General features: G+C 46.7%; 2 protein-coding genes across 4 annotated transcripts; both read right to left on the reverse strand.

The window, feature by feature from the left end:
• Positions 1-421: 421 nt before the first annotated feature.
• On the reverse strand, positions 422-11,143 carry LOC135547756 (small ubiquitin-related modifier 1). Of its 3 annotated transcripts, XM_064977015.1 has the most exons (5): positions 11,027-11,143; positions 7,888-7,962; positions 7,633-7,710; positions 6,437-6,508; positions 422-3,265 (listed from the first exon to the last, which is right to left on the reverse strand). In XM_064977015.1, the coding sequence occupies exons 1-5, from the start codon at positions 11,036-11,038 to the stop codon at positions 3,197-3,199; spliced, it is 306 nt and encodes a 101-aa protein (XP_064833087.1). In that variant the 5' UTR covers positions 11,039-11,143; the 3' UTR covers positions 422-3,196. The 3 variants fall into 3 exon arrangements, with proteins under 3 accessions (XP_064833087.1, XP_064833085.1, XP_064833084.1); XM_064977013.1 differs by lacking the exon at positions 6,437-6,508 and having other exon boundaries at positions 11,027-11,124; XM_064977012.1 differs by lacking the exon at positions 11,027-11,143 and having other exon boundaries at positions 7,830-7,915.
• A 3,272-nt stretch (positions 11,144-14,415) lies between these two features.
• On the reverse strand, positions 14,416-15,099 carry LOC135546904 (minor curlin subunit-like). The gene is made up of 2 exons (XM_064975463.1): positions 14,770-15,099; positions 14,416-14,571 (listed from the first exon to the last, which is right to left on the reverse strand). The coding sequence occupies exons 1-2, from the start codon at positions 15,097-15,099 to the stop codon at positions 14,416-14,418; spliced, it is 486 nt and encodes a 161-aa protein (XP_064831535.1).
• Between the last annotated feature and the right edge of the window lie 1,229 nt (positions 15,100-16,328).

Below are 16,328 nucleotides of genomic sequence, written 5' to 3' on the forward strand. Positions count from 1 at the left end.
AGCATACCCAAACTGATCATCCACGTACAGCATACCCAAACTGATCATCCACGTACAGCATACCCAAACGGATCATCCACGTACAGCATACCCAAACTGATCATCCACGTACAGCATACCCAAACTGATCATCCACGACGAGGAGTGGTCTGAGTGGAGGAGGGAACTTAGCTGTTATTGGCAGAAGGGTCTCCAGTGGAGGAGAGGACCAAGCTGATTATTGGCAGAGAGGGTCTGAGTGGAGGAGGGAACCTAGCTGTTATTGGCAAGAGGGTCTGAGTGGAGGAGGGAACTTAGCTGTTATTGGCAGAGAGGGTCTGAGTGGAGGAGGGAACTTAGCTGTTATTGGCAGAGAGGGTCTGAGTGGAGGAGGGAACTTAGCTGTTATTGGCAGAGAGGGTCTGAGTGGAGGAGAGGAACCTAGCTGATCATTATTGGCAGAGAGGGTCTGAGTGGAGGAGAGGACCTAGCTGTTATTGGTAGAGAGGGTCTGAGTGGAGGAGGGAACCTAGCTGTTATTGGCAGAGAGGGTCTGAGTGGAGGAGGGAACTTAGCTGTTATTGGCAGAGAGGGTCTGAGTGGAGGAGGGAACCTAGCTGTTATTGGCAGAGAGGGTCTGAGTGGAGGAGGGAACTTAGCTGTTATTGGCAGAGAGGGTCTGAGTGGGGAGGGAACTTAGCTGTTATTGGCAGAGAGGGTCTGAGTGGAGGAGGGAACTTAGCTGTTATTGGCAGAGAGGGTCTGAGTGGAGGAGAGGACCTAGCTGTTATTGGTAGAGAGGGTCTGAGTGGAGGAGGGAACATAGCTGTTATTGGCAGAGAGGGTCTGAGTGGAGGAGGGAACATAGCTGTTATTGGCAGAGAGGGTCTGAGTGGAGGAGGGAACCTAGCTGTTATTGGCAGAGAGGGTCTGAGTGGGGAGGGAACATAGCTGTTATTGGCAGAGAGGGTCTGAGTGGGGAGGGAACCTAGCTGTTATTGGCAGAGAGGGTCTGAGTGGAGGAGGGAACATAGCTGTTATTGGCAGAGAGGGTCTGAGTGGAGGAGGGAACCTAGCTGTTATTGGCAGAGAGGGTCTGAGTGGGGAGGGAACCTAGCTGTTATTGGTAGAGAGGGTCTGAGTGGAGGAGGGAACTTAGCTGTTATTGGCAGAGAGGGTCTGAGTGGGGAGGGGAACATTGAAAACTATTGGCAGAGGTTTGAAACTCTCATTTCATGTCTAATAACTAATTCACTAGGTCAAAACTCAATCCCACCAAAACAAAAACAGGCTGGAATTTCAAGTGGGCGGTCTTTCCAATCAACTCTCACTAAAAGAGCATTATCATTATTTTCACAATATTAATCCAACCTCAGTGTGGAAATATATATACAGAACAAAGAAAAATCTGCACTGGGCCTTTAACATAATCAATGTACAGTAATCAGTACTACAGAGTACTACACAGTTCAGATTAATGTACAGTAAGGTTGAGACGATGACATGTGCAGCGTTTACCGGGAATCAAGTCTCTCCGGTTGAGCTGATGAGATGATTCCCGGTAAACGCTGCACAAGTCTCTGATAAAGCGGGGAACGTTTATATTATGTAAAGCTGAAGTTCGACGATGCAGATTCAACAGAGCCCTTTAGTAAGGTATTTTACAAGTTCTCTAACAGAAAGAGAAGTGAATGAGAACTTGGTGGTTATTCAATACCCCTGGTGTGTCACTGAAGACTGTGGACAAAGCGCTTTGAATGAACCGAGGAGACATTAGTGACGTCGTATTACATGCCACCTGTAAAGGAACACCTGGATAACACACAGACCTGAAGTCAGGAATCAACAGTGGCATGCTAGCGACAGGCAACTGCCAAAACACCTGAGTAAATGAGGGGATACAAAGTATATTGAAAGCAGGTGCTTCCACACAGGTGTTGTTCCCAAATTAATTAAGCAATTAACATCCCATCATGCTTGGGGTCACCCATTATTTTGGCTACCATGACTAATGCCCTCCATAGGATGACAATGAACCCATCCACAGGGCTTGAGATAATTTGAAGAGTATTAAACTGATAAAACCCATATACCACGACCATCTCAGGTCACCAGACCTCAACCCGATTGAACACCTACGGGAGATTCTGGAGCGGAGCCCGAGACAGCGTTTTACACCACCGTCAACAAAGAAACACCAACCGGTGGAATTTCTCATGAAAGAACGGTGTCGCATCCCTCCAACAGAGTCCCAGACACTTGTAGTATCTGTCATGGTGCGTTGAAGCTGTTCTGGCTGGTGGTGACCCAACACCCTCTATTAAAAGACACGATGTTAGTGTTTCCTTTACTTTGGCCGTTACCTGGATCTTCAATAAATGGTATGGATCTATAGCTAGTAAAAATATATACTGTCGAAAGATCTATATGGGGATGGATGCCAATTAACCAAACTGAAGCTCGGAGAGGTCTGAAGAAACACTATCATTCTGATGTCATCTATTCAACCAATGAGTCTTCTGATGGACCACATGGCTGGACCATAGGTGTCCGTAAACATCAAGCAGTAGGAGTGCTGATCTAGGATCAGGTCCCCCTTGTCCATGTGGTCAATGTGGCGGCAGGGTAGCCTAGTGGTTAGAGCGTTGGGCCAGTAACCAAAAGGTGACTGGATCGAATCCCCGAGCTGACAAGGTAGAAAAAAAAAAGTATTGTCTGGTGCCTTTTTTGGGGGGAAATACCCAAAACTGATCTCCAATCAGCACTCCTGCCCTGAAATGCATTCAGACCCTGTTTGTGCCGTCTTGCCAACTGCTACAGTCACGCCTCCATAGGAGTTTTCAAAACAGCACAAACAGATATGGCCCGAGTGCCAGCACAAACAGATATGGCCCGAGTGCCAGCACAAACAGATATGGCCCGAGTGCCAGCACAAACAGATATGGCCCGAGTGCCAGCACAAACAGATATGGCCCGAGTGCCAGCACAAACAGACATGGCCCAAGTGCCAGCACAAACAGATATGGCCCGAGTGCCAGCACAAACAGACCAGGTGACGATAAGAGAACAGGAGAGGCATCAGACAGTTATTCTCTCCTCTCTGGCAGAGATCTCTACCGCTGAGAGGAACACAAAGCCAAACAAATCACTCAGTAATTGTACAAATATAAAATACAATAGTATCATCAACAACAAAAAAAAGTTAAATCCAGGTAGACTAATTATTCCAAAGTCCTCCAGTCTGCTCCTGATAGACCTCGATGACGTCCTCGTCTTCCATCCCCAGCTACAAGAGAGAGGGAGGACAGAGATGTTTACATGGAGACACAATCGCTGTGTTTACAAAGGAAGCCCAGTGCTGATCTTTTGCCCAATTATGAGCAAAAGAGCTGATGTGATGTAATACCAATTAATGGATGGAATATAATCAGTATTGGGCTCATATGGTGAACATTTTCACCCCCCGGCTGAATTTCTGCCTGCTGGAACGGCTCAGATACACCAAGAAAACATGAAATCACCCGGGGATTCGATAGAACATCACTCAGAGATGAACAACATAACATGTATAATGGGTGAATCTTTGCTTTAAACCAGAGGAGGCTAGATACCCAAACCACCAGGTCCTGCAAGGATATGGATCAGACAGAACCCAACCAGGAAGAGGCTAAATGACGTGGCTATGGATCAGACAGAACCCAACCAGGAAGAGGCTAAATGACGTGGCTATGGAGCAGACAGAACCCAACCAGGAAGAGGCTAAATGACGTGGCTATGGATCAGACAGAACCCAACCAGGAAGAGGCTAAATGACGTGGCTATGGAGCAGACAGAACCCAACCAGGAAGAGGCTAAATGACGTGGCTATGGAGCAGACAGAACCCAACCAGGAAGAGGCTAAATGACGTGGCTATGGATCAGACAGAACCCAACCAGGAAGAGGCTAAATGACGTGGCTATGGAGCAGACAGAACCCAACCAGGAAGAGGCTAAATGACGTGGCTATGGATCAGACAGAACCCAACCAGGAAGAGGCTAAATGACGTGGCTATGGAGCAGACAGAACCCAACCAGGAAGAGGCTAAAGGCGACGTGGCTATGGAGCAGACAGAACCCAACCAGGAAGAGGCTTAACGATGGAGCAGACAGAACCTATCCAGGAACAGAACGACGTGGCTATCCGACAGAAGGCGACGTGGCTATCCGACAGAACAACGTGGCTATCCGACAGGAAGAACGACGTGGCTATCCGACAGAACCAGGAAGAGGCTAAATGACGGGTCAGACAGAACCCAACAGGAAGTGGCTAAATGGGTCAGCAGACAGAACTAAATGACGTGGCTATGGACGTGGCTACGTGGTCAGACAGAACGACGTGGCTACGGGTCAGACAGAACGACGTGGCTATGGGTCAGACAGAACAGGAAGAGGCGTGGCTATGGGTCAGACAGAACGACGTGGCTATGGGGTCAGACAGAACTAAAATGCGTGGCTATGGGGACAGACAGGAAACGACGTGGCTATGGGTCAGACAGAACCAGGAAGAGGCTAAACGTGGTTATGGGTCAGACAGAACGACGTGGCTATCCGACAGAACAGGAAGAGGACGTGGTTACGGGTCAGACAGAACGACGTGGTTATGGGTCAGACAGAACGACGTGGTTATGGGTCAGACAGAACGAAGTGGCTATCCGACAGAACGACGTGGCTACGGGTCAGACAGAACGACGTGGTTATAGGTCAGACAGAACAACGTGGCTATCCGACAGAACAACGTGGTTACGGGTCAGACAGAACGACGTGGCTATCCGACAGAACGACGTGGCTATCCAGACAGAACAACGTGGCTATCCGACAGAACGACTGGCTATCCGACAGAACGACGTGGCTACGGGTCAGACAGAACGCGTGGCTATCCGACAGAACGACATGGTTATCCGACAGAACGACGTGGCTACGGGTCAGACAGAACGACGTGGTTACGGGTCAGACAGAACGACGTGGCTACGGGTCAGACAGAACGACGTGGCTACGGGTCAGACAGAACGACGTGGCTACGGGTCAGACAGAACGACGTGGCTACGGGTCAGACAGAACGACGTGGCTACGGGTCAGACAGAACGACGTGGCTACGGGTCAGACAGAACGACGTGGTTACGGGTCAGACAGAACGACGTGGCTACGGGTCAGACAGAACGACGTGGTTACGGGTCAGACAGAACGACGTGGTTACGGGTCAGACAGAACGACGTGGCTATCCGACAGAACGACGTGGTTACGGGTCAGACAGAACGACGTGGTTACGGGTCAGACAGAACGACGTGGCTATCCGGGTCAGACAGAACGACGTGGCTACGGGTCAGACAGAACGACGTGGCTACGGGTCAGACAGAACGACGTGGTTACGGGTCAGACAGAACGACGTGGTTACGGGTCAGACAGAACGACGTGGTTACGGGTCAGACAGAACGACGTGGTTACGGGTCAGACAGAAGACGTGGTACGGGTCAGACAGAACGACGTGGCTATCTGACAGAACGACATGGCTATCGGGTCAGACAGAACGACGTGGCTACGGGTCAGACAGAACGGGTCAGACAGAACGACGTGGTTACGGGTCAGACAGAAAGACGTGGCTACGGGTCAGACAGAACGGCGTGGCTACGGGTCAGACAGAACGACGTGGCTACGGGTCAGACAGAACGACGTGGTTACGGGTGGCTACGGGTCAGACAGAACGACGTGGCTACGGGTCAGACAGAACGACGCGTGGTTACGGGTCAGACAGAACGACGTGGCTACGGGTCAGACAGAAAGACGTGGTACGGGTCAGACAGAACGGGTCAGACAGAACGACGTGGTTACGGGTCAGACAGAAAGACGTGGCTACGGGTCAGACAGAACGACGGGTCAGACAGGCTATCGGGTCAGACAGAACGACATGGCTATCCGACAGAACGACGTGGTTACGGGTCAGACAGAACGACGGGTGGTTACGGGTCAGACAGAAAGACGTGGCTACGGGTCAGACAGAACGACGTGGCTACGGGTCAGACAGAACGACGTGGCTACGGGTCAGACAGAACGACGTGGTTACGGGTCAGACAGAACGACGTGGTTACGGGTCAGACAGAACGACGTGGCTACGGGTCAGACAGAACGACGTGGCTACGGGTCAGACAGAACGACGTGGTTACGGGTCAGACAGAACGACGTGGCTACGGGTCAGACAGAACGACGTGGCTACGGGTCAGACAGAAAGACGTGGTTACGGGTCAGACAGAAACGTGGTTACGGGTCAGCAGAACGGGTCAGACAGAACGACGTGGCTACGGGTCAGACAGAACGACGTGGTTACGGGTCAGACAGAACGACGTGGCTACGGGTCAGACAGAACGACGTGGCTACGGGTCAGACAGAACGACGTGGTTACGGGTCAGACAGGAAGCATAGCTACCTCTTTTGGAGTGTGGTTGTCTGAGATTCTTTGTCCCTCAAATAGAAACCGTAAGGTACTCATATGAACACCCTACAGAGAGAGGAGGAAAGAAACGTTGAGTGGAACACACAGCGTTGGGTAAGGGGCACACAGCTTTGGGTAAGGGGCACACAGCTTTGGGTAAGGGGCACACGGCTTTGGGTAAGGGGCACACGGCTTTGGGTAAGGGGCACACGGCTTTGGGTAAGGGGCACACGGCTTTGGGTAAGGGGCACACAGCACACGGCTTTTGGGTAAGGGGCACACAGCGGCTTTGGGTAAGGGGCACACAGCTTTGGGTAAGGGGCACACAGCTTTGGGTAAGGGGCACACAGCGCTTTGGGTAAGGGGCACACAGCTTTGGGTAAGGGGCACACAGCTTTGGGTAAGGGGCACACAGCTTTGGGTAAGGGGCACACAGCTTTGGGTAAGGGGCACACAGCTTTGGGTAAGGGGCACACAGCTTTGGGTAAGGGGCACACAGCTTTGGGTAAGCTTTGGGTAAGGGGCACACAGCTTTGGGTAAGGGGCACACAGCTTTGGGTAAGGGGCACACAGCTTTGGGTAAGGGGCACACAGCTTTGGGTAAGGGGCACACAGCTTTGGGTAAGGGGCACACAGCTTTGGGTAAGGGGCACACAGCTTTGGGTAAGGGGCACACAGCTTTGGGTAAGGGGCACACAGCTTTGGGTAAGGGGCACACAGCTTTGGGTAAGCTTTGGGTAAGGGCACACAGCTTTGGGTAAGGGGCACACAGCTTTGGGTAAGGGGCACACAGCTTTGGGTAAGGGGCACACAGCTTTGGGTAAGGGGCACACAGCACACAGCTTTGGGTAAGGGGCACACAGCTTTGGGTAAGGGGCACACAGCTTTGGGTAAGGGGCACACAGCTTTGGGTAAGGGGCACACAGCTTTGGGTAAGGGGCACACAGCTTTGGGTAAGGGGCACACAGGGCGAATCCCAATTGGCTCCCTATTCCCTATAGAGTGCACTACTTTATACTAGATGCCAAATGGCTCCCCATTCCCTAATAGTATCCCTATGGGCCCTGGTCAAAAGTAGTGCACTACATAGGGAATAGGGTTCCATTTGAGACTCACACACAAAAACTGGTTGCTCACTAAGAACGGCCAGAAAACCTCACGTGACGTTGCGAATGAGATGCGATTGTTACCTGTCTCTGGCTATAAGATTCCTTCAGCTTCTTCAGATGGGTCGTCATTTTCACTTTGAAGTGAATTTCACTGTTGTCCTGAGGTTGGAAAAGAATGAATAGATTCCAAGTTAAAACGTTTCAAATTGTAGGTCAACTGATATAAAAATCGGATAAATAATTGACTGTGATAAACCATCCCAGCTATGTAAACTCACAGAGCTACTTTTCACCAGCATCTTCACCATAATTCTCCTTCTCCAAACGTCTTCTTACCTGACCGATCACTTTCAGTTTGATGTACTCTCCATCCTTTTGGTCTCCCCCATCCTGACCTGAAGGTTTCGTGTCCTTCAAGAGAAAGGACATGAAGCTGAGATTGTATTTTAACACAACGGTTACTGTTTTAGTTTGGTCTGCAGACGTTATCGCCCAATGGCTTTTGTTTATATAATGGACCAGGTCATAAATCCTCAAATAAGTTCCTTTATAGGAAACATCCTCACAGTATTTTTAATTAATTTGACCTTTTTAACCTTTATTTAACCAGGCAAGTCAGTTAAGAACACATTCTTATTTTCAATGACGGCCTGGGAACAGTGGGTTAACTGCCTGTTCAGGGGCAGAACGACAGATTTGTACCTTGTATGTTGTTGGCAGTTTGATAACATTATCTATCTCTGGGCAAAGGAGCGTTATGGGGAAGGGAATTTCAGATAACATAGCTAGCGAATTAGTCTTTTTGGTCTGGTCTCCTTCACTCCTTCTGTGCACCTTCCTATTTATACACACAAGCCCCTCCCCTGCCCCACCCACACACCCCAAGCCCCTCCCCCTTAAAACATAAAAAATATATGTTTTGTCATACCCATGGTATACGATCTAATTTAACACAGCTGTCAACCAATCATCATTCAGGGCTAGAACCACCCAGTTTATAAAGGGAATTATAAACTAGGTGGTTTGAGCCCTGAATGCCTGACAGCTGTGACATATTTGTATTTATTTTTCCATTAGCAACAAGTCATCTTTCAGTTACATATCTTAAATACATTACAATACATTCATAACAGATTTCAAAATATATTAAGTGTGCGCCCTCAGGCCTCTATTCTACGACCACATATCGATAACACAAAATCCATGTGTACATGTGTGTATAGTCAGTATGTTATCGTGTGTTTGTACATGTCTATGTTTGTGTTGCTTCACAGTCCCCGCTGTTCCATGAGGTGTGTTTTTTCTCAATCTAATTTGACTGTTGGCATGAATTACTTGATGTGGAATAGAGTTGTGGAATAGAGTTCCATGAAGTCATGGCTCTGTGTAGTACTGTGGAATAGAGTTCCATGTCGTCATGGCTCTATGTAGTACTGTGGAATAGAGTTCCATGTAGTCATTGCTCTATGTAGTACTGTGGAATAGAGTTCCATGTCGTCATGGCTCTATGTAGTACTGTGGAATAGAGTTCCATGTAGTCATGGCTCTATGTAGTACTGTGGAATAGAGTTCCATGTAGTCATGGCTCTATGTAGTACTGTGGAATAGAGTTCCATGTAGACATGGCTCTATGTAGTACTGTGGAATAGAGTTCCATGTAGTCATGGCTCTATGTAGTACTGTGGAATAGAGTTCCATGTAGTCATGGCTCTATGTAGTACTGTGGAATAGAGTTCCATGTCGTCATGGCTCTATGTAGTACTGTGGAATAGAGTTCCATGTAGTACTGTGCGCCTCCCATAGTCTGTTCTGGACTTGGAGACTGTGAAGAGACTTCTGGTGGCATGTCTTGTGGGGTATGTATGGGTGTCCGAGCTGTGCGCCAGTAGTTTAAGCAGACAGCTCGGTGCATTCAACCTCTCATAAATATAAGTAGTGATGAAGTCAATCTCTCCTCCACTTTGAGCCAGGAGAGATCGACATGCATATTATTAATATTAGCTCTCTGTGTACATCCAAGGGCTAGCTGTGCCTTCCCTGTTCTGAGACAATTGCAATTGTCCTACGTCCCTCTTTATGGCACCTGAACACATGACTGAACAGTAGCCCAGGTGCAACAAAACTAGGGCCATATCAGACCGTATACCACAGATATGACCCCAAAAATGTTTATTTTTTAAATTAAGTTTGTAACCAGTTCATAATAGCAATAAGGCATCTCTGGGCGGTTGTGGTATATGGCCAATATACTGCAGCTAAGGGCTGTATCCAGGCACATTGTGCTTAAGAACAGCCTCATGCTCAGCATGGTATTTTGGCCCTATACCACACCCCCTCTGCCTGTACACTCTCGAATGCCCTTCAAGCCAATCAGATATGAGTATTCAACAATGCCATGGTATAAAGTACTTTAGAAACTGGGTTGTTCGAGCCCTGAATGCTAATTGGCTGACAGCCATGGTATCGGAAGGCCTTCATTGTAAATAAGAATGTGTTCTTAACTGACTTGCCTAGTTAAATATCAGACCATTTACCAGGTCTGATATATCATGGCAGGTTGCAGGCCTAAGAACAGCCCTCAGCCGTGGTATATTGGCCATATACCACACCCTCCCGTGCCTTATTGTTTAAGTATCTGCATGCTGTTGGCTAGGGGGGGGGGCACATGTATAGCCTACATTATGAGATTATGGACAATAGAGCGATATTATTTGACATTTTTTAAAATGGCAGCCAAGCATCCATGATCAAGTCACCAGAATAAGACCCTCAATATTTATTGGAAAGAAGCAAACTCATCACCTTGCACTTTCACCACCCCTTGAAGTTCATCATAACTTATTTAATCTGTAGCCTAATAAACTACACGCTTTCCGATCCACACAAAGTTAACTTAGGTTGTGTGATGGTTGTGTGAATATTTGCGCATAAAAGCGTTTCCACCTAAATTTATCATATAATTAATTTTACTGATAAAAAAAATAATAATAATCTAATATTTTCTAACATATTTTGTTTTGTCGACATTTGGAAAGTTTACCAGAAAAAAAAAGTTTCCATCAGGCCCGTCATGACTTGTTTATCCGACAGGCACTTTACTCTCGCATAAAAGGGTTGGATGGAAACATGGTGATGCAACGACATACATTACTAACAATGGACCTGCGGTCCCCTCTCAATACATATAGCTAAGTTGGGTATTTACGTCCTCTAGTTGAAAACTAACTAGCTAAAATCACAAAAACTATAATGAGCCCACCGCTTTAACTACCTCGTTAAAAGTTATCTAGCTACTATCGAACTAGCAGCAATGTGTTTGTCTGACGCTAACGTTAGCCGCTAACACGACTGCTACCATGGTGGTAAAACATTGTTAGCGGTCTGTGCGAACTGCTATAAGTTGTGTGACTCACTCGTGGTGTAAATGTACTGTTTGGTTGATAACTGGTATAGGTTAATAGTTTTTAACACTTACTGTATCTGACATCTTGTTATTTTTTTGTGTGAAATTAGCCAGGGCAGTGTAGAAACCCGTGTTGTTGACAACAATCTCTTCGCTTTTCTTCAAATACCCCCCCCCCTTCCGCCTCCCAGAACGGTAGCTACGCGACGATGTCAGGAAGAGGAGGATCTCCCGGAAGAGGCTATTATACGGACACGCCTGTTTTTTTTAATTAACAACAAATCAATACATAAAGCGCACGAGGGAACACAAGCATACATAGGATGCAAACAATGGACAATCGAGCTAGGGGGTACAACATCACATGACAATTACACAAGGACCTTAAGGGACATGCATATACTTACAATTCTAACAGCTTTTTTGTTAGTAGAGCATTTAACCTACAAACACGCCTGGTGTCCAAATTGAAGACGTTTTGTCGCGCTGCGAGAGTCGAGTGGAGATGAACGGATTCAGTCCAGTCAGTCCTGATGGGGAGAGGCTAGATAGACACACGCCTTGTAGTGGTGCGCAGGTCAGCTGTTTGTTCACCCGCAACCGACCACAATTTCTAATAACTTATCAGTAACCGTCCGATTTTAGCCTACGTGATAAAGTGAAAATCTGAGGCCCACACCCCACCCTAAACCGCTAATATAAAAAATGCCCTGAAGTCTACAGTTAGAGAAGGCTAAACGACCTTTAACAGACATTTTTTCTCCTGATTTAGATATGTTTCTGTTAGTGAACTTGTCTGTAAAAGCCTTCTACAGGGATGCTGGCCCATGTTGACTCCAATGGCTCCTCTGGAGGTGAAAGAAACCCACACCTGTTTAGCTGAGGTGTTTTCAGAACACTTGAAAAGGAGAGCCACAAACTCTAGGAGCTCAAATGCAATAATTTAATGACCTAATAACTCTGTAATACTGTGCAGCTGTTCTGGACCTGGGGACTGTGAAGAGACCTCTGGTTACATGTCTTGTGTTGTACAGATGAGTGTCTGAACTGTGAAGAGACCTCTGGTTGCATGTCTTGTGTTGTACAGATGAGTGTCTGAACTGTGAAGAGACCTCTGGTTGCATGTCTTGTGTTGTACAGATGAGTGTCTGAGCTGTGAAGAGACCTCTGGTTGCATGTCTTGTGTTGTACTGATGAGTGTCTGAACTGTGAAGAGACCTCTGGTTGCATGTCTTGTGTTGTACTGATGAGTGTCTGAACTGTGAAGAGACCTCTGGTTGCCTGTCTTGTGTTGTACTGATGAGTGTCTGAGCTGTGAAGAGACCTCTGGTTGCATGTCTTGTGTTGTACAGATGAGTGTCTGAACTGTGTGCCCACTGCAGTTCGGTACCTCCCAACACATCAACCATCACCAGACCAATAGCGATGTAGTCAATCTCTCCTCAACCTTGAGCCAGGAGAGATTGACATGAATGTCATTGATATTCACCCTCTGTGTACATCTAAATGCAGTACGTGCTGCTCTGTTCTGGACCAACTGCAGTTTACCTACAGTGTGTCCTCCTTTGCCACGCATGACAACACAGCCGGGCAGCAGTATGCCAGATGCGACAAAACTAGGGCCTGTAGGACCTGTCTGGTCAACTGAGATGTCAAGAAGGCAAAGCAAAGCTCTATCATGGACAAACCTCTTCCCATTTTAGCAACCATTGAGTAGATATGTTTTGACCATGACAGCTTGCTATCTAGGGTTACACCCAGCAGTTTACTTCTCCACTTGCTCAATCGCCACATTATTCAATTATAGTGCAGCGTTGAGCGAGTGATTTGTTCCAAAAATGATGACTTAAGTTTTTGAGATATTTAGCATGAGTCTGTTGCTAGTTCCCCATTCTAAAACTGACTGGAGCTCTATGTTAAGGCTGTTGGTTATTTATTTCACTGTCGTAGTCGAGGTGAATACTGTTGAGTCATCAACGTACATAGACACGCAGGCTTTATTCAAGGGCGGTGGGATGGTCATTTGTAAAAACAGGAAACAGTAATGGCCCTAGCTGGCTGCCCTGCGGTAAAACCACACTCAACTGAATTTTCATTAAAGAGGATTCCATTAACGAAAACCCTCAGTGTTCTAATAGATACAGTTGAAGTTGGAAGTTTACATACACTTTAGCCAACTACATATAAACTCAGTTTTTCCACAATTCCTGACATTTAATCCTAGTAAAAAATCCCTGTCTCACATCTGTTAGGATCATCACTTTATTTTAAGAATGTGAAATGTCAGAATAATAGTAGAGAGAATGATTTATTTCAGCTTTTATTTCTTTCATCACATTCCCAGTGGGTTAGACGTTTACATACACTCAATTAGTATTTGGTAGCATTGCCTTCAAATTGTTTAACTTGGGTCAAACATTTCGGGTAGCCTTACACAAGCTTCCTACAGCTCTGTCCTCCTGACAGAGCTGATATAATATATATATATGTATATATATATACTCTGTGTTCTATTAGAAAGGTATTATCTATTAGACAGGTAACTCTCTGTGTTATATTAGACAGGTAACTCTCTGTGTTCTATTAGACAGGTAACTCTCTGTGTTCTATTAGATAGGTAACTCTCTGTGTTCTATTAGACAGGTAACTCTCTGTGTTCTATTAGATAGGTAACTCTCTGTGTTCTATTAGATAGGTAACTCTCTGTGTTCTATTAGACAGGTAACTCTCTGTGTTCTATTAGACAGGTAACTCTCTGTGTTCTATTAGATAGGTAACTCTCTGTGTTCTATTAGATAGGTAACTCTCTGTGTTCTATTAGATAGGTAACTCTCTGTGTTCTATTAGATAGGTAACTCTCTGTGTTCTATTAGATAGGTAACTCTGTGTTAAATATATATATATATATATAAAAAATATATCCCATTTAGCAGACGCTATTTGTCCAAAGCGACTTACAAGTCGGCTGGGGCCACTACTTTTACATATGGGTGGCCCCAGCGGGAATCTGTGTTCGTAACCCACGACGCTTGGCGTTGCAAGCGCCATGCTCTACCGACTGAGCCACACTATTAGGTAGGTAACTCTGTGTTCTATTAGGTAGGTAACTCTGTGTTCTATTAGGTAGGTAACTCTCTGTGTTCTATTAGGTAGGTAACTCTGTGTTGTATTAGATAGGTAACTCTCTGTGTTCTATTAGATAGGTAACTCTCTGTGTTCTATTAGACAGGTAACTCTCTGTGTTCTATTAGACAGGTAACTCTGTGTTCTATTAGATAGGTAACTCTCTGTGTTCTATTAGACAGGTAACTCTGTGTTCTATTAGATAGGTAACTCTCTGTGTTCTATTAGACAGGTAACTCTCTGTGTTCTATTAGATAGGTAACCAGAAAGATCCAGACTGTTGATTGGGAAACCGGAAATATCCAGACTGTTGTTTGGGAAACCAGAAAGATCCAGACTCATCCACCGTGACAGAAGAGGAAGATCCAGACTGAGGACGATCCAGACTCATCTACCATGACAGAAGAGGAGGATTGAGACTCATCCACCTTGACAGAAGAGGAGGATCCAGACTCATCCACCTTGACAGAAGAGGAGGATCCAGACTCATCCACCTTGACAGAAGAGGAGGATCCAGACTCATCCACCTTGACAGAAGAGGAGGATCCAGACTCATCCACCTTGACAGAAGAGGAGGATCCAGACTCATCCACCTTGACAGAAGAGGAGGATCCAGACTCATCCACCTTGACAGAAGAGGAGGATCCAGACTCATCCACCTTGACAGAAGAGGAGGATCCAGACTCATCCACCTTGACAGAAGAGGAGGATCCAGACTCATCCAGCATGACAGAAGAGGAGGATCCAGACTCATCCACCTTGACAGAAGAGGGGAATCCAGACTCATCCACCTTGACAGAAGAGGAGGATCCAGACTTATCCAGCATGAGAGAGGAGGAGGACCCAGACTCATCCACCATGACAGAGGAGGATCCAGACTCATCCACCTTGACAGAAGAGAAGGATCCAGACTCATCCACCTTGACAGAAGAAGAGGATCCAGACTCATCCACCTTGACAGAAGAGAAGGATCCAGACTCATCCACCTTGACAGAAGAGAAGGATCCAGACTCATCCACCATGACAGAAGAGGAGGATCCAGACAGGTCAGTTGTCACGCCCTGATCTGTGTTACCTGTCTTTGTGATTGTCTCCACCCACTTCCAGGTGTCACGCCCTGATCTGTTTCACCTGTCTTTGTGATTGTCTCCACCCACTTCCAGGTGTCACGCCCTGATCTGTGTCACCTGTCTTTGTGATTGTCTCCACAGTCTTCCAGGTGTCACGCCCTGATCTGTTTCACCTGTCTTTGTGATTGTCTCCACCCACTTCCAGGTGTCACCGGTCTTTGTGATTGTCTCCACCCCCTTCCAGGTGTCACGCCCTGATCTGTGTCACCTGTCTTTGTGATTGTCTCCACCCACTTCCAGGTGTCACGCCCTGATCTGTGTTACCTGTCTTTGTGATTGTCTCCACCCACTTCCAGGTGTCACCGGTCTTTGTGATTGTCTCCATCCACTTCCAGGTGTCACGCCCTGATCTGTGTCACCTGTCTTTGTGATTGTCTCCACAGTCTTCCAGGTGTCACGCCCTGATCTGTTTCACCTGTCTTTGTGATTGTCTCCACCCACTTCCAGGTGTCACGCCCTGATCTGTTTCACCTGTCTTTGTGATTGTCTCCACCCACTTCCAGGTGTCACGCCCTGATCTGTTTCACCTGTCTTTGTGATTGTCTCCATCCACTTCCAGGTGTCACGCCCTGATCTGTCTCACCTGTCTTTGTGATTGTCTCCACCCACTTCCAGGTGTCACCAGTTTTCCTCACTAGTCCCTCTGTATTCATTCCCAGTTTGTCTGTTGCCACTTCGTCTTGTCAAGTGAACCGGCTTGTTTTTCCGTGCTGCTGCTGTTTTTTATCTCTCTTTTGCTAGTCCTCCCGGTTTTGACCCTTGCCTGCCTCGACTCTGAACCCTTCCTGCCCTGACCTTCAGCCTGCCTGCCACTTATTTTCCACCATCATTTGCAAATAAATTCATTAAAAATCGTACAATGTGATTTTCTGGATTTTTCTCTCTCATTTTGTCTGTCATAGTTGAAGTGTACCTGTGATAAAAATTACAGGCCTCTCTCATCTTTATAAGTGGGAGAACTTGCACACATGGTGGCTGACTAAATACTTTTTTGCCCCACTGTACGCCTTTCATACTTGAAATATAATCAAGTGTTTGTTGGAACAAATTGGAGCTGGTGATAAATACTACAAGTTACTTATTATCACTTTATTTGACAAGTTTTAATAACTAGCGCCATG

Source organism: Oncorhynchus masou, chromosome 10, assembly GCF_036934945.1.
Source record: "Oncorhynchus masou masou isolate Uvic2021 chromosome 10, UVic_Omas_1.1, whole genome shotgun sequence".
Classification (NCBI taxonomy): Eukaryota; Metazoa; Chordata; class Actinopteri; order Salmoniformes; family Salmonidae; genus Oncorhynchus; species Oncorhynchus masou.

Bases quoted from the DNA above. Each gene is read 5' to 3' on its own strand.
- LOC135547756 (XM_064977015.1), bottom strand. The intron at 7,711-7,887 runs GTAAGAAGACGT...TTCCAACCTCAG, and splicing joins AACTGAAAGTGATCGGTCAG to GACAACAGTGAAATTCACTT. The intron at 6,509-7,632 runs GTAACAATCGCA...CTCTCTCTGTAG, and splicing joins AATCTTATAGCCAGAGACAG to GGTGTTCATATGAGTACCTT.
- LOC135546904 (XM_064975463.1), bottom strand. From the start codon at position 15,099: ATGGTGGATGAGTCTGGATCCTTCTCTTCTGTCAAGGTGGATGAGTCT. The intron at 14,572-14,769 runs GTGGATGAGTCT...TCTTCTGTCAAG, and splicing joins GATCCTCCTCTTCTGTCAAG to GTGGATGAGTCTGGATCCTC.